The sequence below is a fragment of the Rattus rattus genome, chromosome 2 (genome assembly GCF_011064425.1).
Source record: "Rattus rattus isolate New Zealand chromosome 2, Rrattus_CSIRO_v1, whole genome shotgun sequence".
Taxonomy (NCBI): Eukaryota; Metazoa; Chordata; class Mammalia; order Rodentia; family Muridae; genus Rattus; species Rattus rattus.
The window spans coordinates 78,364,857-78,386,584 of record NC_046155.1 but is presented as its reverse complement, the minus strand read 5'-3'; the positions used below and the strand labels follow the sequence as shown (position 1 = coordinate 78,386,584).

Below are 21,728 nucleotides of genomic sequence, written 5' to 3'. Positions count from 1 at the left end.
TAAAACTTTCACTCTCTTTTTTGTACCCTCAAAACCAAGATGGATCTGACACAGTTCTTATTAAACTCCTAAAAGTTCTACCCAGACATGAAAATCTATTGTCAAGTTGCTGCCAAGATCTTATATGGGTGACAGATATGCCATAAAAACTTTCCACCATTCATATATTTGAAAATATATGGATTCATCCATGTGTAAGAGTTTTGAAAGTTGCTAGACAACTTATGCATTAGCCTCAACATTCTAGTGAGAAATTTATTCTGAATTTATTAAAATTGCCAAGACTCATTGGAGAGAGGCAGCTTGAGCATGTTAGGCTATGAGGTGAGAACAGATGAGAAGTTTAGTTTATTTCTATTCTCAGGCCTGTCTTGGGAACTGTAATTTACAGCTAAGAAGGGATTGCTTCCAAGAGCGGGACTAGGATTAGATGGCTAAGGGGCGAGTGGAAAGACAAGCTCACTGTCAAAAGGTCTTCCTGAGCTCGGCACTCCTGGCTTTCAGTAGGTTCTCTGGGGAGTACACAGAAGGGGAGTATGGCAGCAGCTTTTCTCGCATGTGGATTTCCCGGTGTTTGGTGAGGAAAGAGCTCTTATTGAAATGTTTGCCACACTGGGCACATGTGTAGGGCTTCTCTCCAGTGTGGATTCGCCGGTGTTCTCGAAACCTTGTGCAGTTATTGAAGCTCTTCTCACAGTCCCCACATTTGTAGGGATTCTCTCCAGTATGGACTCTGCGGTGGGCACTGAAGTGAGAACTGTTGGTGAAGCTTTTCCCACACTCTTCACACTGATAGGGCTTCTCACCTGTGTGGGTTCTCTGATGGATGATAAGACTTGAGCTCTGACTGAAGCATTTCCCACACTCCCTGCATCTGTACGGCTTCTCTCCAGTGTGGATTCTCAGGTGGGCTCCAAAATTTGAAGAGTCATTAAAGCTTTTTCCACAATCAAGACATTTGAAAGGTTTTTCCCCAGTGTGGATTCTTTGGTGTCTGATTAGGCTTCTGCTCCTACCAAAACACTTTCCACAGACACCACACTTATAAGGATTCTCCTTCTGGTGGGTCATCCTGCACACAAGGCGGGCACTCCTTCCAAAGTTTTCTCCATATTTGAGAAGTCTGTATGGTCTCCTTCCCACAAAAGGCCTCTGATGCACCACAGCCTTCCCTGTATCTCTAGGCTGAGACATCAGTTTTCCCTGTCTAACTCCTTGAAGGTTTTCCCAGTGTCTTCCTGAAAAGCACTCCCTTTTACCGTATTTACTGGGGTTGGTATTCTGGGAAACAAATCTTTTAGGCTTTTCTATTAATGCTCTATGGGACTCTGTGTCCTTAAAAATTACCTGTGTTGGGGCTTCCTTAATAATATTTCCAATTTCAAAATCTGGAAAAGAAAAAGACAATAAGAATTTCACACAAAATTCCAATATTAACAAAAATAGTTAACTAGGCCTCCAATGCTTATGGCCTCACACAGTGACCTGACTGATCAACCATGCTTTACCCTCTCTCATTTCTTTACAAAGGCCAATGGCATTTGCTAAGCTGTGGGGCCTCACATTCTTTGAACTGGATTGTATATCAAGATACCAGTCTCCATATGCATCCTGATTAACTTAGCAACAGCCTGGTTTATCTCCTTCAAGTAGCTCATTTTGTTTTTCTTTTGTCATATCTATACTAAATATAGTACTAGACTTCATTTAAATAAACTCTAATGGGCAACTCTAAATTCCTCAGGATACTTCTCAATTGGGCAATAACTAGTCAGGTTCTAGCTTAGATTACTATTTTTCTCATACCATCTTGTAGCTTGTTTTTTGGTCACCTCATGGATCACAAGAATACACTGTTTTACTGTTTCCAAAGCTAGAATTTTACTCTTCCATTATCCCCCACTCACTGTAAGGTGCATCTTGGATTCTGCTTCTCTGTGGAGTCTTATGGGAAACATGATATATGCCCTATGGAGACAGAAACTTTGTAATGATGTAGTTTGGTTCTGGCAACACCCTAGCCACTTGTTAATCGTGTTTTTGTTCTCAATTTTTAATTATGGGAAATTCACAGGCAGAGAAGAATAAACAGTGTAGTATGTATCAGGAACTTCCATGAACTACTCACTTACCTTTACCAATGATCTATTATGACCAATGCAGTTTCACCTCTGTTCACACACTCCCTGCTCCCTACCAGACTACCTTGATGCAAATTCTAAAAGACACATTATTGCCATCCACAAACATTCCAAAAGCTGAGTATCTTAGGCTCGATGCCGCTCTGTGGGTAGCAGCAGACATGTACATGTTACAGAGACATGCATGCAGGAAAAATGCCCACAGATGTATACAGCCGAATTTGTTCAAGGTGCGGAGTTTGGCAGGGATGTTGAACCACAGCTTAGATGTGAGAGAGCTTAGGGGGCAGGTAGAACACAGCAAGGAGTTTTGTTTCAAAGTAAGCCTAGAGAAATGAAATAGTCGCATACACGCCTTGAAGGGTAGGATGAGCACAGATTAAGTACGGCTTAGCAAACACGGGTGAGAAGCACGGCAGGATGGCACATGCCTGCAATCCCAGAGCATAGGTGGTATAGGCGGGAGGATCATGAGTCCCAGGCCAGCCTGGGCTACAGCTGGGGCCTCTCTCTCTAAAAACAAAATACAGGTGAGAAAATTTGGTTTTGAGGCTTTCCAGCCTAGGCAAGGAACAGAGAAAGACAGAAGAACTAGAACAGTGGCTATGGCAGTGGAAGTGGGAGGCAGAGGTGAATCTTAGTAAGCCATGTCCCCTGCCCGGATGTAAATGCTGAGGTGGAGGCATTCAAATGCTCTTTAAAGGACACCGCGGGTTTTAGGTACGGTTGACCGTGCCAGCCGACCGTGCTTGAGCTAGCAGTTTAGCTGCCAACAAGCACACCGCTGGGCCGCGGCAAGCAAGCTGCTGATGTCCAGGAGCAGAATGAAGCCTCTCACCGTGTCCCTGCCTGTCCCTTTCCTCCTCGCACCACACACGGCAGAGATGGTTCTGATGGAGCTTCCTGACCTTCCTCCTCCTTCAAGTATTTCTTTTTAAATGTAGAAGCTCACATTCTTCTCTAGTTTTTCCAGAAACAAAACACTGTGTGACCCACCAAGACAGAAACCAAAGCTAAAGTCCTCAAGTTGGGACCATCAGAATGTGAGCAGCTGAGCCCCCTCCCCCCGGGAAGCGCCATGAGAACAGGACCTTTTACTTAGTTCTACTCCGTTTTCCTCTAAACAGCAAAGAGCACTCAAATATCTTCTGAGCGAATACATGTACATGAGCCATGTGCCAGGTGTACTGGTTTCAGGAAGCCACACTTTCTCCTCACTTTGTCCAGGAGCCCCATGGGCCTTACCAGTTGGGCTCTGCGGCAGGCCTGCAGGTCCTTCAAGTTCCGGCTCTTCTGTAATTTCCTCCTCACTCATTCTCTCACTGCCAGAATCTTCTAACACCACCTCCTGTGAGCTCGCCTTAGGTTCCCAGGTTGTAGGCTCTTGGGGTTCAACCTCAATATGTCCCCTTTCTTGCCTTGAGAGTGATGGGATTTCTTCTGAGGTGTTGGTGGGAAGGGCAGCCGTACGGTAGTTCACCAGGGCATCCATCTCCTTGTAAAAAGCACAGGACTCCAGTACATGGCCATTCTTCACTTTTCGGTAACTCTTCTGGAGGCTTTTGAACTTGGTTCGGCATTGCTCTGGTGTCCGCAGAAAGCCACACTCTCGAAGTTGTTCAGCCACAACTCCATACAATTTGCTCTTCCGATGACAGGCTTGAAGTGCTTCATAAAATCGTGTCTCTTGAAGGATATCAAGAAAGGTCTTGGTTTCTTCATAGCCCCAGTGCACACCTGCCATTCAAGGATAAAGCTTAAAATATAAGAAAAGGAGCCTGGAACTTCTCTATTACAACATTATTCAGTGTAATATAATATAAGTCCTATTCAGGGAAGAGCCTTGTGGAGCACTGTCTTCTGGACACGACAGGATACTGCACTCAGGAACTCACAGCAGGGATGGTTATTTGTAGAGGACCTACACAGTCAGTCAAAATTCTAGCATAGGTGTGTGTGTGTGTGTGTGTGTGTGTGTGTGTGCATCGCACGCGCATGCGTGCATTTTCTCCAGGCCCTTCTAGCACTTACAGCTTTGGAAGAGAGAGAATTGTTCTTTTTGAGGAAGTTCCTACTGGTAGGTTACCCACGCTTCAGAGGATGGTCCCATACCTATATACATATGGGCAGCACTAACTGTATTTAGTGGGTTAGTAAACAAACAGATAAAATATACATGATGTTGGGATGGGGACTTTTTGGGGGGGAGTTGGAGCGAACTGGCAGGTGTATATTATATGATCATATTTCACTGTATACATTTACAAAGTCTCAAGGATAAAGAAAATTAAGAATGAAAGTTCTACTCATGATAGCAACTTGAAACAAGGAATATCCAGAAACAAGCTTTGTAAAAAGTGGAGAAGTCTATGTTAAAAATCTATAATTCTTTATTTAAACACATTAAAATAACTAGAAAATACGAGGTGCTGTGTTTCTGGATACAAAGAGTTAACCTGTACAGACATCAATTTTTAAATAATTAGCCAAAATTCCAAAAGGATTTACTTGGAAGAGTCCCTGTAGTCTCCCAATACTGTTACTGCTATGGAGACTAACTAAAGGACTTAGCTGTCTGCAAGTGTCTTTTCCAAGTAGTTCAGAAAAATGGATTACAACCCCAAAAGAATAGACTGAAAGTTCTTATTCTTTTTACCAGTTTTTCCTTGAGACTGAGAGCTATGTCCAATTAGCCATGGTTTGGTAATCTTTTAATGAGAGAGAGAGAGAGGGAGGGAGAAGGAGAGGGAGAGGGGGAGGGGGAGGGGGAGGGGGAGAGGGAGAGAGTGTGTGTATGATCTGTATGGCACAGCCAGCAGAATAAAACTCTTCTCAGTAGTTTTTTAAAAGTAGTTTTTTGTGTGTTTTGGAAAAAGTAGTAGCTAGCCTCAATATTTACTGAATGTGTCCAGCCTCATTCCTGGATTCCTACACTTGAGACAATCCCCTTGTGTTTTCATACTGGTAAATATCTGTATATGCAAGATTATCCTCCCATTTGTCAGCACATAACCTCATGAATGCTTGTAGCTTTCCTAGCCTGCTTTAGTTTTCTATTCTATTGATTCACTGTCACTATTACAATGGACTAGAAAAGACAATAATAGTAGTAAGAGATTCATTTCAGCCTTTTAGAGAACCTTCCCCTGTATCCCACTGCAAGCCAGTAATAACCCTGTGAGGTTTTTGTTTGTTTATTTGTTTTTTGGTTTTTTTTTTTTGCCTTTTGAAACATGGTTTCTCTGTGTAGCCCTGGCTATCCTGGAGCTCATTCTGTAGACCAGACTGGTCTTGAACTCACAGAGCCTCACCAGCCTCTGCCTCCCGAGTGTGAGGATTAAAGGCCTGCGCCACCACTGCCCAGCTAACCTTGTGAGTTCTTAATCATATATTTCACATGAGAAAATTAAGCCCAATGTAGTTACATGACACATCTACAGTCACAGTTATTAACTGGCTGTTTAATTCTGTGTGTTTTGGTTCCTGAATATTCAACAGATTTGCATAGAGTGTATTTTCAAAAATATTTCTGTGTAGCTCAAACTAGTTTCAATTTCACAGTCCTCCTGCCAGGTCCCAAGGGCTGGGTTTTCAGGTTTGCAGCACCAGGCCTAGTGTCCTTGTATTTTAATCCCTGTCTTTTATCTTAAGATGCATGTCCTATGATGAGGAATATGCAGTCTTTTTTAAAATGTGTTAATCTTGGTTTAGTAAATTTGTAATTAGTGATATATTTAGACTTATTTCTACCATCTTACTTGTGTGGTGGCTTGAATGAGAATGACACCTGTAGGCTCATAACTTGAATGCCTGGTTCCCAGTTGATGGAATTAAGACAGGAGTTAGTACCAGGAATACACACTGATGTGATAGGCTTGTCCATGATGGTCTTTTGGAGGAATGTACAACTCTTTGGATAGGGAAGTGGCTGAATGCTCTTAGTGGGGCTTAATGGGCCATCGAGTAGGAACATAGAGAACAATAGTGTTGAGAGCTGTGTATACTGTGGAGGCTTACCTGAGGAGGTTTCCCAGGGGAACAATTATTAGCTAGAGACCATTGGGTAGAAAGCATTCTGGTGATATTTTGGTAAGGAATATGTCTGCTTTTTGCCCTTGTCCTAAGAATCTGCCTGAGGCTAACTGTGAGTTTTGGACTATTTGCTGGGAGAGGAGATTCCAGGACAGACTAAAGCTGAATGTATCATGTGGTTATTAGTGATTACTCTTATGGGGGACTATGATGAAAAAGGAAAAGTAGACAAAAAGAAATAAATTGTACTACTTGAGGAGAAAAAGAGCACCAGGAATGCTGGAGCCAAGTCTTGTGTTCAAAGAGATGAGAACTTTAAGGAAATGAAATGAAGGGTAGTGTCCTCGGGACAGCATCCTGTGCAGTTAAGTTTCCAACGTATAGAAGGAAACAGCAAGGAATCTGCTGCTCCTAAAACAATGAAAGCTGCAAATCAGAGCCTATGTACGTGTAAGTCAAGGAGAGGGCCAGACTCCACTCACTCCAAACTTCAGTGTCTGGCAACTTCAGCCACAGGATTCTGGCTTTACAGTCAAAGGATATAGGAGTAAAGGGGTTGTGGAATCATCCTTGCCAGTTAGACAAAACCACTGGGAACAGGGATGTGGCAGGGTAGTCCTTATATGGAGGCCAGGGTGAAGATGTGAAAGGGAAGCCCAGATTGTATTGGAGACGCTAGGATGTTGGAGTCACCCAAGCCTTGGGACGTAGGGAGTGAAATCAGCCTGAGAGAAGTGTGTAACAGCAATGCTGGAAGAGAAGAGCCATCAGACTACAGGATTTGAAGCTTGCCCTGCTGGGTTTTGGTCTTGCTTTGGTCTAGTATTTCCTCACTATGCCCCATTCCTCCCCCATAATAGATATGTTATTCTATGTTGGAAGTATGTAATTTGCTTTTTTTATTTTACAGGTAGTTACAATTAAGAGACTGCCTTGACTCTTAGAAGAGACTTTAAATTTTCAAACACTCTTGAGACTGAAAGATTATGGGGGCTTTTGAAGTTAGAGTAAATTAATTTTATTATTTTACAACAAGCCTGTGAGTCCAGGTAATAGGATGTAGGGGTTTGAATGAAAATGGCCCCCATAAGCTCTTATATTTGAATGCTTGGTCCTTGGAATTGTTTTGGGTTAGGAGGTGTGGCTTTGTTGGAGAAGGCATGCCACTGGGGAAGGCTTTGAGGTTTCAAAAGTCCAAATTTTCCTATTTTTAGTTAGTCTCTCTCTCTCTCTCTCTCTCTCTCTCTCTCTCTCTCTCTCTCTCTCTCTCTCTCTCTCTCTCTCTCTCTCTCTCTCCCTCCCTACCTCTCTGCCTTCTATTTGCTGATGAGGATGTAAGCTCTGTCTTGTCCACTGTCATGTTGGCCATGGATTCTGACCATTTGGAAGTGTGAGCCCCAGTAAACTCTTTCTATAAGTTGTTTTGGTCATGGTATCTCTTCACAGTGCCAGGAAAGTGACTAAGACATCTTGTTCCTGTAATGCACTTGGAGAAGGGACTCTGCTCTTAGTCCAGGCTACCTTCAAACTCTTGATGCGTCTGCTTTCCAATGTCTGGCTTTACAGTTGTACGCCCCAGCCTGGCACTTACTATTGCTTTAAGTGACTCGTCTGTTCTGTGTTCTGTTTACCCTCCTTTCTTGTTTTAAATTGGGCAGAAAAGAGTTTGTTTCATCTTCTCTACTCCTTTACACTGTTTGTTATTGGCTATACTGTATGGACAAACAGTGCATCCTTTATTTGTTGTAATGCAACTGACTGGAGTAGTCTTCAAGTAATACTAGGCATTTAGAATTCTTTCGCTCCATTTACTTCCCTTCTAAAGGAAGGACTTTAATGAATATGATTATTTATGTCGTATGAAAGTCTGTAGCAATGTATGTGTAGCATGGGTGCCTGGTTCCCAGAGGCCAGAGGTGTTGGAGTCACTGGAACTGGAGTGACAGATGGTTAGGAACTGCCATGCAGATGATAGGAACTGAACAGGGCTCTTAACAACCGAGTCATCTCTCTACCTTGACTCCCAAATGTTTAAAAATGTTTAAAAACCATGCTTCACTCTAACCTGAAATAGAGCCTGTAGGCTCCTGAGAGCTGCACTCAGGCTACAACGGGGAGAGCAGCAAACACCCAAATGCCCTTTCAGTTGTGGGGCATCACTGGGAAAGCAGCAAGGAGTGTGCGAGCTCTCTCGAGGATGTCTAATGTAATGCTTTTCTTACAAGAGTACACTTCTATCTTCATACCAAGAAAAAAAAAAACCGTACAATTCTTACCACTCAGGTTTTGAAACAAGATAGGGGCAGCACGGATTTCAGACTTGCGTACAAACTCAATGCCCACTTCATCGCCATCAGAGTCTTCAGCACCTTCCTCCTCCTCCACCAAACTGACCTGCTCTTTAGCACTAACAGCACTTCTCTTTAGTGGGAGAGAGATCACGGCCTTTGGCCTCTCAGTAGATGAAGCGTGGGCTGCAGGGTTTAGCAAGGCATCCATGTCCTCAAAGAAGGCACAGGGTTCTAGCATGTGACCATTTCTCACTTTTCGATAACTCTTCTGAAGACTTTTGAACTTGGTCCGGCACTGCTCTGGTGTTCTGAGGAAGCCACATTCTCGCAACCATTCAGCCACAGCACCATACACCTGGCTATTTCGGGGACAAGCCTGGAGTGTTTCATAAAAGCGAGATTCCTTGAGAATCGCAAGAAAAGTCTTGGTTTCTTCATAGCTCCAGTGCACACCTGCGATTTTTTCATCTTCTAAACCCCACTGTTGCTGCTCCCGCCACACTTTCCCTGCACTCCTTGCTGGGATCTGAACAGCGTGCACTGACTTCTCTTTGCTGATTTTGCTTTGCAGGACACTAGTCCTCTTATTTGAGGAATGTAGACCTACAGTCCATGGTTCCTTTTTTTGTTCCAACTGGGCTATTTTGTTAGGTGCAGACACAGTGTCTCCTACAGTAAAAGAAATATATTTCACAGTAGGTACAGATGTCATTACTACATACTTCAGTCTTCTGTTAAAACATGTTCTCCCAGATTATTTGTTTACACCAAAGTCCTTCTCAGCCAAGACTAAGCACACTGTAGTTATTTAAATGACTTCTTTGGCACAGAAATATAGAAATGACATCATCTTGTCTCATATGTACTGCTTCTATCTAGTTCTCTCAGAAATGCATGCCAGGGCAAGAAATGTTTCATTACTTTTGACTCTTTCTTTTGGGTGATACTGTATCAAACAGTAGCCCAGGCTAGCCTGGAACTCACTATGATAGCTTCAAACTTCTAACAATCTGTCTGCCTCAGTTTCCAAGTGCTAGGATCCAAGTCCTGAGCCACCACAGCTAACTCAGTATTTGTTTCCTTTACTTACATATATATGCCCTAAATCCTTCCTGTCTCAATGACATACGCGCGCGCGCACACACACACACACACAACACACACACACAACACACACACACACACACACACACATACACACACACAACACACACACACACATACAACACACACACACACACACACACCATACACACACACCCCCTCTGGGGCTATTAAAAAAGAATTTTTATAAAACTATATTAATCAGACAGAATTGTATTGCCATAAAACAGAAAATAAAATAGAATAGACATAATATTCTGAAATAAATCCACTCATATATGGTCAACTACTCTTTGACACAAGAAGAGGAAAGTTTGTTCAATGAATGGTGCTAGGAAAAGTGAATCTCTACATACAAAAGAGTGAAATTGGACTATTACCTTATAGCACTCAGAAAAATTAACCTGAAGTACATGAATACCTACATATGGGGCTGGGGAGGACGCTCAGTTGGCAAAGTGCTTGCTATATAAGCACAAGGACTTGAGTTTGATCCCCAGCATCCATGAAAGGCAGGCATGGTGACAAGTGCTTGCAATTGCAGCAAAAGGATCTCCAGGTTCAGTGAGAGACCATGTCTCAGAAAATGTGGAAGAGAATTGAGGAAGACATCAGACATTGACTGCTGGCCTCCATATGCACCACCCCCATGCATACATATATGTGAGACCTAAATGTGGGCGGAAACCGTAAAATCCCTAGAAGAAAGCACAGGGAAAGGGGAATTGACACTAGTCTTGGAAATGGTTTTCTTTTCCTTTGATATAACAACCAAAGTAGAGGCAATTAAAGTTTACGCACAACAAGGAAAATAATCAACAAAGCAAAGTAAGAGCCTACGGTCCTGGTGGAAATACTTATAACTATATATAGTAAGAGGCTAAAATTGAAAACGCACAAGGGATCATACAATTATTATAAAAAATCTGATAAAAATGGGCAAAGCCTCCGATGTGCAAATGGCCAACAGGCTCATGAACCATTAATTAACAGGGAAAAGCAAATCAGAACTACTAGTTAGCTCACATCTGCTACAGTGGTCAGCATCAGAGAGGTAAGAGGTGCTGCTGAGGAGGTATACAGTGATGCACTGCTGATGGGAACCCACCTAGCCATTGTGAAAACAGTAGCTAGCGGCTGACTTGAAAACACTAAACTCATGACTACCATGTGTGCGTCCCAGATCTCCCACTTCTAGATGTTTGTAAAGAAAACCAAACCATTGCAGAGGCATCAGCTCTCTGACCTTTACTGGAACATCATTTACAGTATCTAAGGTGCAGGAAAACCCCAAACATTTATCAGTGGATGAAGAAGAGTATTTGAAAGTGGCTGAGTGGGAAACATATTGTCTGCTCTTCCAGAGGACCTGGGTTTGATTCCTAGAACCTACGTGGTGGCTCACAACTGCCTATAATTACAGTTCCAGGGATCTGATGCCCTCTTCTGGCCTCCCTGAGCATCAGGCACACATGTGGTGCCCAGACATACATTTAGGCAAAATACTCATGTACATGAAAATAAAAAATGAAAAAAAAGATATGTGAAAATGTGGAAAAATTTATTAAAATTTAAAAATGGAACATAAAAATTATACAAAGAAGGAAATCCTAACGCTTTAGATATTTAGGACCTGGAGGGCATTATATGAAATGAAACAGGCCAGATTGTGAAAGACAAGTGTCATACCATCTCAGCTTTACATGGAGTCTTTTAAAATCCCTGCAGTGTACAGAGGAACAGAACATTGGTTTCCGAAGAGTCTGAGGTGGTCAGATATAAAGAATGTATTTCAGCATTAAGCAGGATACATTCTGGGGATCTAATGATGGCTGTATCTTAGAATAGGGTACTTCAGACCTATCATTGGCTGAGAGCAGATTTTTAAGTGTCCTTCCTGTTAACGATGTGAGTGATAGATGTGTTAATTGTGGTCATTACTATGAAATGTATATAAAATAATAAAACATCACATTTTAATTACATAAAATTTTATTTATCAAATAAACAATAAGTCTGGAAAAATTTGGCAGAAGAAACAAATGTTCAAGCAAAACTTTGATGAAAACAAATCAAATAAACAATGCAAAATTGTTTTGTTAAATCAGTTAAGAGTATGTGTACAATGTGTATATAGTGCCTTCAGAGGCTGGAAGAGGGTGTTGGGATCTCCTGGAGTTGGAGTTACATGTGGTTGTGAGATCCCATGTGGGTGCTGGAAAACAAACTCAAATCTTCTGGAAAAGAAGCCATCTCTCCTTTCCCAAACTAATTTTTTTTTAAAATTGGGTTTTTGAGGTAAGGTTTTTTGTGTAGCCCTGGATGCTCTGGAACTTGCTCTGTCAATTAGGCTGGCCTTGAACTCAGAGATCTGCCTGCCTCTGCCTCCCAAGTGCAGGGATTAAAGGTGTGCACCACCATTGCTTAGCCCAAAACGCAAATTTAAATGTACATACAGCTAGCAATTACTCACCAGACATACATGATCACAGTATGTGTAATACTTGTTTTATATCCATTGCTATCAGTGCATACATACATGTAACTTGTATGTATGTGTGTGTGTGTATGTGTGTGCGTGTGTGTGTGTGTCAGAGGATAACCACAGGTGTTCTTCAGCCACAGTACAACTTCCTTTTTGTGTGTAGAGTTACACTTGTGTGCCTATGTGTGTAGGGGTTCACTTGTGTGCCTATGTGTGTAGGGGTTCACTTGTGTGCCTATGTGTGTAGGGGTTCACTTGTGTGCCTATGTGTGTAGTGGTCAGAGGCCAACCTCAGGTAGCATTCCTCAGGCACTGTTTTCTTTTCCTTTTTTTTTGAGATAGTCTTACTATGCAGTCCTAGTTGACCTAGAACTTATCCAGAGATCTAGCTACATCTGCCTCCTGAGTACAGGCTTTAGAGAGCAGGCCACTGCACCTAGCCTTATATTTTGTAATTTTACAGAAGTTCACTCATCCATAGGCTAGGCTGACTTGCCAGGGGATCCACTTGTCTCTGCTCTGTTCCCAGAATCAGGATTATAAGAACATACCACTACATCAAGTTTTCTTGCTCTGTCTCTGTTTCTGAAATGGGTTCTAAGATTGAATTCAGGTTCTCATTAAGCACTTTACCAACTGAGCAGCCCCTCCAGCTTATCCACCTTTTTTGTATGTTGGGGATCAAGTATCTCATGGTTGGGTAGGCTACACTGTCTGGCTAGCGAGCTCCTGGGACCCGCCTGTCTCTGCCTCCCCATCCTGGGTTTACAGTACATGCTACCACCCCTGGCTTTTACAAATGTGGGCTTTAAATGCCAAACTCGTGCCTTCATGTTTGCAAGTGCTTTACCGACTGAACGCTTCCCCAGCCCTGGCCTATAATCTTACACATCAGTCTGAGTTCTGAATGAAAGCTCCCACATGAGTGGATAGCACTTACCTCTCCTGTTAAAGCAGATGGAGACGATCCTCTGATAATCTGCTTGTAGAGTGACACTCCAGTGGTCACCTGTGCCTGTGCACTTATCTACTTAAATATGCTACTAAGGTTACTGAGTTTAAACTACTTTTTATTTATTACGATTTATATCCATCCAACAAACATTTAACAGCTACTCATCCACCTGAGTGGCAGCTCTATGTTAGGTGTGGAGGCCAGCCATTATTATTAAATAAAAACAAGTCGTAGAAAGACCTGGTGATGTCAGAGACTTCAGCTGATGGATGTGTTTGTATTTCCTGTAATATAAATATGGCACTCATACCTAACACCTGTTCAGTGCCCCAGTTGCTATTATAATATTCTTACTGGAAAGGGTACATGCTTGAGGAAAGGGAAGAGATATGTAGTTACCCTGGGTGATCCACGGAGATCTGTTAAGCCAGTGGTTCTCAAGCCTCCTAATACTGCTACCCTTTAATACAGCTTCTCATGTTGTAGTGACCCCCAACCAAAAAGTTATTTTTGTTGCTATTCCATAACTGTGCTTGTGAACTGTAATGCGAATATTTTTAGAGATTAACAGGTTTGCCAAAGGGGTTTAATCCACAGGTTGAGACCTGCTGCTTTTTTTAAAAAAATATTTTTTATTATATATAAACAAAGTACACAGTAACTGTCTTCAGACATACCAGAGGAAGGTATCACAGATGGTTGTGAGCCACCGTGTGGTTCCTGGGCTTTGAGCTCAGGACCTCAGGAAGAGTAGTTGGTGCTTTTAACCACTGGACCATCTCTCTGGCCTGATGAGACCTGATTCTTTAAGCAATAACATTTACAACTTTAATCACCAATAGGAGTTAATATATATGAAACTGCTGGCCTATTATTTTAAAGGGAATAATGCTTACCCAGGGAAACCACGCTGCATGCACTTTCCTTCCTGATTTCATGGTAGAGATCTCTGTGAGCAGGAACTTGCTGTACACTCCTTTTGTAGGGAAAGCTTCTCACCGTGTGGACATCTCTTACTGGCTCCTGTAACAACACCAACACCCATGACTGCCAAGACAACCGAGAGGGCCTCTGAAGGATGATCAGCCATGAACGAAGCAGAGAGGAGCCCTCAAGCATGACTGAGTAAAGGAAATACGTGTGTATCATGCATCAAGTTAAGAGGAAGTTACAGTAAAGAATGAGGAGGAGATAGCCTAAGAGCTGATCCAGCAAGAGGTTCCATTACTGAGAGAAGAGTCCAACCTCCTCTGGAAAAGAATGAAGGGAAAAATCTCTCAGAAGTATAAACAATGTAGGCTAGCACAGGAAATACCTGACTGAATTCCCCAGAAGGCAGGCCAGGGGGACAGTTACAATTCACCCGGGAGTAAATCACCTGTGTTGTCGCCTCCTCATCTACAGCGGTCCACTCACCACTAGGGACAGGAGCCCAGACAGAAGAGTGAGCTAGAAAAAGAGAAGAAACAGTTATTGTGTATAGTATTTTGAAATATGTGTGTGTGTGTGTGTGTGTGTGTGTGTGTGTGTGTGTGTGTGTGTGTGTGTGTGTAGCCCTGGCTGTCCTGGACTCACTCTGTAGACCAGGCTGGCCTGGAACTCAGGGATCCACCTGCCTCTAAAGGTGTGCACCACCACACCCGGCAGCTGTTTCTCCTTTTAAGAAATGAGAAGATATTAAAACCCACACATAGAAATGATTTTTAGTGAGATCAGAGCAAATCTACCTTATCCTAACGCTGGGCTCACAACCCAATTGGCTCAGGAACAAGCAGGTAAAGTGCATAAGGAGAGGGCTGGGACCGGGGAACTGCAGGGCCTGGCCTATGACGATGTTTCAGTGTCAGACTGTGGCACTTGGAGACTCATCATTTCTGACTTTTCCAAGAGAAGCCAGATGTGTGGCTAGTTTTTATGTAAACTTAACATAGCTAGTCATCTGGGAAGAGGGAACTTCTATTGAGAAAATGCACTCCACACCCCTGCCAGTCTACCAGCCTGTAGACAAGCCTGAGGGGTACTGTCTTGATTGATGACTGATCTGAGAGGGCCCAGCCAATTGTTGACAGTGTTACCACTAGGTAGGTGGGCATAGATGGTATAAGAAAGTAGGTTGATCAAGTCATGAAGGACTATTTGGTAAGCAGAAACTCTCCATGGCCTCTGTATCAGCTCCTGTCTCAAGGTTCCTATCTTGACTTCTTTTGATGTGGAAGTGGAAGCGAAATAACCTGTTTCCTTCCCGAGTTGCTCTTGATCATAGTGTTTCTCACAGCAATAGAAACTCTAAGTAAGACACCAGAAACCTGGGACTTCTGTAAAATCTCAAATTGTAAACCTTAAGTACAAAGAACAAAACCAAAAACTGAAACCAAACCCCCAAATCCCAAACAACAATTCTTTGTTAGTAAAATATAACAAGTCCCATTTGGTGTACAAGTTATCAATTTGTCATCCCTCACATAAGTGGGCAGTTTAAGAACCAGGAACTTAGATAAATCCTGCCAACACAGCAAGCAGTACAGCCATGGGCACAGCAACCATTTGAATTTAGCTCCCTCAGGGTAGGAGAAAAAAGTTCTTTCTCCTCAGAGTTCACCAGGGAAACTGACAAGTGTAACTTATTTGCGAGCAGATCTCAGAAGCCTGATCTACCTGCTTTCTACAGAGGTAAAAACAAAAACAAAAAACAAACACCTCAAAACCCACCTCATTTTTAAAAATTACATTTTATCTGTGTATTCTGAGTGTGTGTGTGTGCGTGTGTGTGTGTGTGTGTGTGTGTGTGTGTGTGTGTGTGTGTACGACACGAATTGTGTATGGATGCTAGAGGACAGTTTGCAGGAGCTGGTTTTCTCTTTCCACCATGTGGGTCTTCAGGACTGAACTTAGGTAGTTAGGTTTGGCAGGAAGCATTTTTACCTGCTGAGCCATCTTACCGGCCCCCAAATAATTTTCTTGGAAACAGCAGAGTCTCAGAAAAGCATATGGCTGAAATCACATTCCTTCAGAGCTAACCATCTTTCTGAGGAATCTAGCCCTCAAATTTCTGTTCTCTATCCCTCAGTCTTCAACAAGCTAAAAAACCTTTTTATCATCATGGATGCCAATGATGGCAAGACATTATAAATACACATTTGCTGTCACACTGAGCTTATCAGCTAAAGTCATTAGAGCTACCTAACTCACATGATAAGGAAGCTAGGACGCTAAGGAACACACCAGCTAATTCAGAATCCACTAATATTTGCAACACATTCTTATTTATGGTTGGATTCAGCAGTGGCAGTATAGCCATTGCAAATATTTCCTATTTTTTGAGAATTGAAGTTTAAGAATAATTTTGACATTAGGGGAGAAAATAAATAGAAATGGGAGAGCTGGGTTATGAACTCAGGTCTGCTTGCCTCTTCCAGCCCAAGATCTTAACCTCTAGGCACTAATCCTTGTCTTTCTGCTTCTCACCCAAGATCACAGTCTTGGGGCAGATAGGATGTGGATGAAGCCTTTAGATAGGATCCTTCCACAACTCACTTCTGGCCTGGGATGAAGCCACACTTCAGGGGATGGAAAGGTAGCTGGACTGGGAAGGACAGGACACCTCTTTCCCCCATATTTGACTTTCTGTATTCCTATGGAGGGCGGCTCTTAGTATCTTACTGCTGTGCAGAGACGCCATGACAGGGGAAGTCTTATAAGGACAACATTTAACTGGGGCTGGCTCACAGTGTCAGGGGTTCACTCCATAATCATCTGGAAGCAAGTGTGGCAGTGTGCAGGCGGTCATGCTGCTGGAGGAGCCGAGAGCTCTACAACTGGATCCACATGCGGCAGGAGGAGACCACGCTGAGTGTAGCTGAGGCATGGGAAAACTCAAAGCCTGCCCCACAGCGACACACGTCCTCCAACAAGGCCACAACCTACTCCAACAAGGCCACACCTCCTAATAGCGCCACGCCCTATGGGTCAAGCATTCAAACACATGAGTCTGTGGGGGTCATACCAACTCAGAACACTGGTGTCCCTTGTTTGGGAAGTCTCACCATTTATCCCTCTCATACGTCATTCTGGGGCGCCTTAGCTTGTAAGCCAAGTTTAGGAATAAAAATACCTTGTTTCCATTTCTCAATAGTTTTTCAAGAGCACATATACATGTGGCATGACTTAAAGACACAAACTGAACGTTGAATGGACATTTTAAAATAACTGAGTAAGACTCAAAGCTTCCCTGGGCAATCTAAGTTTCCCTAATTCCCATCTTTATGATCCCATTTTATTTTGATAGCAAATATTTCTGACTCTTGAAACAAATGAAAAAATTGTTTCAAATATTCAATTTATTTTTCAAATAGATCTTGAAGGGACCTTTACGAGCAAGTCATAGCGTTAGGGATAGAGTGTAAACTACGTGGTCTCCGACCTGGGTGTACTTTGAGTCCTTACCATTCTTAGGTAATGGCCTATGCTCCCTTTTTTGGTTCAGCTGTTCCTGGTGTCCTGAGTGGACGTGTCCAGCCTCCTCCCGAGAAACAACCCTGTGCTGGGTCTCCAGTTGCTCTGGTTCATAGTTAGCTACTTCCCACACAGTTCTAGGTGGGGCTTGCTTCTCTGAGTGCTGAGGGCCACTGACCTGCAAAATAAAGTCAACATCAAAATAGAAAGGTGAAGGAAAAGAACTGCAGATCTGGGTGAAATCCCCCCACAGGGACGTTAAAGGGCAGAAGAACTGAGGAGGGACGGAATCTCCACGGATTGAAGCGGGCCCACCACAGTCGTCTTTGAATATGGGAAAAGGAGAGTGCTCTTTATTTGTGTATTTTTTGAGGGGTCGTTACTACAAAGCCCTCTTATCCATCAGGTGCATAGAGAACTAATTAGAACACTAGTGAAATGAAGACTTAGAAAATCAACTCCTGAGCACACCCAGGGCAAGGTGAAACTGTAAACCTGGCAAACACTGCAGACTTCATGCGTTAACAAGAGAGCGTTGTAAATAACTATAGACCAGCAAGCAAGGACACAGGAAAACGACGATCTGGCAGTTAAACTGGATGAGTGCCAAGGACCACGGCACTATAAGACGGTTGCTGGAATGGCAAGGGACTAGGGGGGGGATTCTGGAGTATCACATGACGTCTCCCTCTCCCACCAAAGACGCGCCCTGGGAGGCATTAACTATTTACTACTGTCTCTATAGTTTTGGTAGAAACATTATATTGAGGATTAGAATAAACAAACCATACTTTTAGTTTCATTTGCAAGATAAGGGTTCAACCAAAATTCTCTCCTCCATGCAGTATGAAGTTCAAACCTGCTTTTAGGGGGATCTGGTTTATGGACCATTTTAAAGTCCCTTTTCCCCCCCTTTTCTATAACGAGCTCCTCTTCCAGAAATGTAGCCCTGCCCACCTGCTTTTCCCACCACATCACTTTAAAATCCTCGCTCACCTGCTTCCGAAGTCTTCTGGTCTCTTTCTCCAAATGTACTACTAGGGCCACCGCCTCCTCTCCGCTTTCTGGACACTGCCTCTGTGCCCAGGCCTGAATCTTCTCAGGCAGAATGGTGAGAAACTGTTCGATTACCAGCTGTTCGAGGATCTGTTCCTTGGAACGCATTTCTGGCTTCAACCACCGGCAGCAGAGTTCCCAGAGTTTACTGAAAGCTTCATGGGGTCCTGTCACATCCTCATAACAGAACTGCCTGAAGCATTTACGAAAGGATTCACATTCAGTGCTGTCTGATCTTTCCAGAATGGGCTCCGATGCCCACCCGGAGTCCTTTTCCACTTTCATTATGAGGCACTCCTCAACTTCTACGTCCATCTGAGGGTTTATCACTGTAGCCATGATCCAAAGAGGCCAATAGGTCTAGCTCCAAGTTAGGGCTCAGAGAAGCTTCCAAATGCCCTCCACTTAATGTCCTTGGAAATATGGGACGGTGGGGAGATAAAAGATAGCACGTCAGCTGGAACAAGGAACACCAGGCTGATTAATCGAATAGGTACAAGGCTCTTGAAAAGGTGAATGTGTACCCACCCTAAAAGTCTGCAAACACGGACTCTTATCCAATCAAGATGTGCCCTCTCTCATGAGGTTCTTTAGAGTGCAAGGTCAGAAAGAGAACAAGGCGCAGGGCTGGAAGGGAACCCAGGGGACTGAAGGTGGGCGGAGGCTGCGACCGGGAGGGGGTGTGTCCGCGAGGCCCCAGGAGGCGCGGGCGGCCTAGGGGTCCTGGCCCGGGTCCAGGCCGCTGCAGGTGCCTCACAGGGGCGCGAGTGCAGGAGTGTCCAGGCTCCCAGCAGCGCCTGCAGCGTTCAGGGTTCCTCCTCACGAGGATGCCGGGAACCTCGGCCAGAGGGGAAGAAGCTATGAGCAAGGCCTCGCGGGGATGGGGTGAGGGTGGGGGGCGGTGAACGGCTGGCAAGCAGCCTCTTCAGCTCCTCCAGCTGAGAGCGCGGGGGGCGCTGGGAGTCGCGGCCACGCATGCGCTACTCGCGACCAGGGGGGTCGTGCGAGTCTTCCTCGCGGGCAAGGGGGAGCATGCGTGGAGGAGTCTCGCGAGAGCGTGCAGCACCGCGACTTGCAGCCCAGGGACTTTAGGAATGAGGGTGCGAGGGATATTTGGAGCGGAGGGACACGCTGATGTCGGTCTCTACTTCTCTAGAGACCGCGAAGCTGGACAGGCAACGGCAATGAGCGTCCTGCCTTAGGCTGGGCAGACGCCGCTGGCGGCTGGAGTAATTTCTTTAGTGGAAGGGGTGCGAGGGTGTGTGCGTTGAGGTTGCGGGTAGGAGGGTGGAGGGACTCCTTTGAGACAACTGGCGGAGGAATTACAGTCAGCATCCATCATACAAGGCTGTGCATGGATTGCTGCTGTCTGGGTTCCTTGGTTGGAGCCAGCATTCCTGAGGATATGTGACTGACTCTGTCCAAGTGTATGGTCAGAAGTCTTATTTTCATTTTGGGGAATCTCTTAATTGCCCAAGGCACTGGGAAGGTCTGAATGGCTAAGCATGATCTGAAGGGCTATCTGGGACCTACTAGGATGAGGCCTAGATTCTCCTACTGCTGTGAAACTTCATAGCTAGATGCCCCGAACATGCTGGCTCATGAATGTTCATCCTATAAGTGCCTACTTTGTGACAGTGTTTAAGGCCCTTGGCATTCATTAGTGGGCAACACAACTCTTACTCTCATTGGTAGCTGGCTTGTTAGAAAATAGGCCAATGACTTATTTCTCAAACCTTTTGCTGTACTTTGGCTAATTCTAGCATTGCAGAGGCATTGAGCACCACAAGTATAAAAGTATAAAAGGTCAGGGATAATCGTGGGTAAATCTAATATCTGCCAGGGAATAGATGGAGCCGCACACAGCTTGTTTTAATTGCATTTAAAAATAGCATTACTGAGTACTGGTTTCATACCAGACATGGTGATAGGTGGTAAGCAAAACAGGATCCCCTATCATTAACAAGCCACAAATAATGTTCTGTGTAACTGGGGTGAATTCTTCCAAGAAAAGAAACACATCTGAGATTTGGTCTGGGTAAATTTCTTGGAAGAAGCAGTACTAAGGATGAGATCCAAAAGACAGACCAAGTGGGGAATGAGTAAAGCCTGGTCTTCACAAGAATCCCATAGAGAGGATGGGGTTACCTCCATTTTAGAGTTCAGGGCACTGAGACCTCAGTAGGGTAGTGCAAAGTGCTAAAGGTGACAGGTTACATTTAAGGTGACCCAGGTTCAGAATCAGATGAGAATAAGGTCTTCTGTGATCATGGCCCTTTTGGTATTAGGTCAGGTGCATATCTCAGCAGCTCAAGGTCACAAACTGGAAGGCTTGCTGGACTTGGGGAGATTTTAACTTGATCCCTGTGAGGTAGAGTATACGACCAACCAGCTGGGTGTGATGGCACGTGCTTGTAAATCCCAGAACTTCAGAGGTGGTGGAGGCAGCAGGACCAAGAGTTCAGGGCTATTCTTCACTACAAAGCAAGTTTTGAGGCAACCTGGGCACATGAGGCCCTGTCTTAAAAAGGTTGCTAGTTAAGCATTATGCTTACTTGAGCACAATGTTTGTGTCTGGAGAGCAGAAGAGCACATTTGTCAACAGAGAGGTGAATCCACACACAGGTCCACATACATGCAAGTTGGAGACATTGCAGAGTGATTATTTTCTTAAGACTCATTAGGGAATGGTAGGGATTGAACGAGAGGTTCTATTTTTCCTTGTAGGTGCAGCCATTAGGTCTAGTCTCTTGCAGCTAGAATGGGAAAATGGATCAAGACTTATTAGATCAGGCTAATTAAAGAAGGATGACTAGCAATGGGATAATCACACTTTTGAATAATTGGGAAACACACCCATTCTCCACACTAGGATGTTAGCATTGAAATATGAAATAGGATGTAAAAAATTTTTTTGAGATAGTCTGGGTATGTAGCCCAGCTGGCCTTGACTTGTAGTCTTTCTGCCTCTACTGGTGTGCTGGGGTTACAGGTATGCATAACCATGCTGGCTTGGAAGTGCTCCTCCCTTCTGCCTCTGGCTTTGTACAGGAGCTTGTCAAGGGAGGCAGGTGGAAATTTTCCATTTGTTCCTGGTCTAGAAATTGTTCTCCTAAGATATTGCTTCAGAAGAAAATCATTCTTAGATGCCTATACTTCTCTGTCACCTAGGCAGAGTAAGACAAAATCTCAAGTCTGCCAGGAGAAGTTGC

The 21,728-nt window shown here is 43.9% G+C and overlaps 1 protein-coding gene across 1 annotated transcript; it reads right to left on the bottom strand.

Moving 5' to 3' along the window:
- Positions 1-241: 241 nt before the first annotated feature.
- Positions 242-19,515, bottom strand: Zkscan2 (zinc finger with KRAB and SCAN domains 2). Its single transcript, XM_032892700.1, has 7 exons — positions 18,457-19,515; positions 17,452-17,638; positions 14,387-14,457; positions 13,905-14,031; positions 8,450-9,133; positions 3,387-3,878; positions 242-1,388 (listed from the first exon to the last, which is right to left on the bottom strand). Exons 1-7 carry the CDS (start codon positions 18,853-18,855, stop codon positions 466-468), a joined length of 2,883 nt encoding a protein of 960 aa, XP_032748591.1. The 5' UTR covers positions 18,856-19,515; the 3' UTR covers positions 242-465.
- Between the last annotated feature and the right edge of the window lie 2,213 nt (positions 19,516-21,728).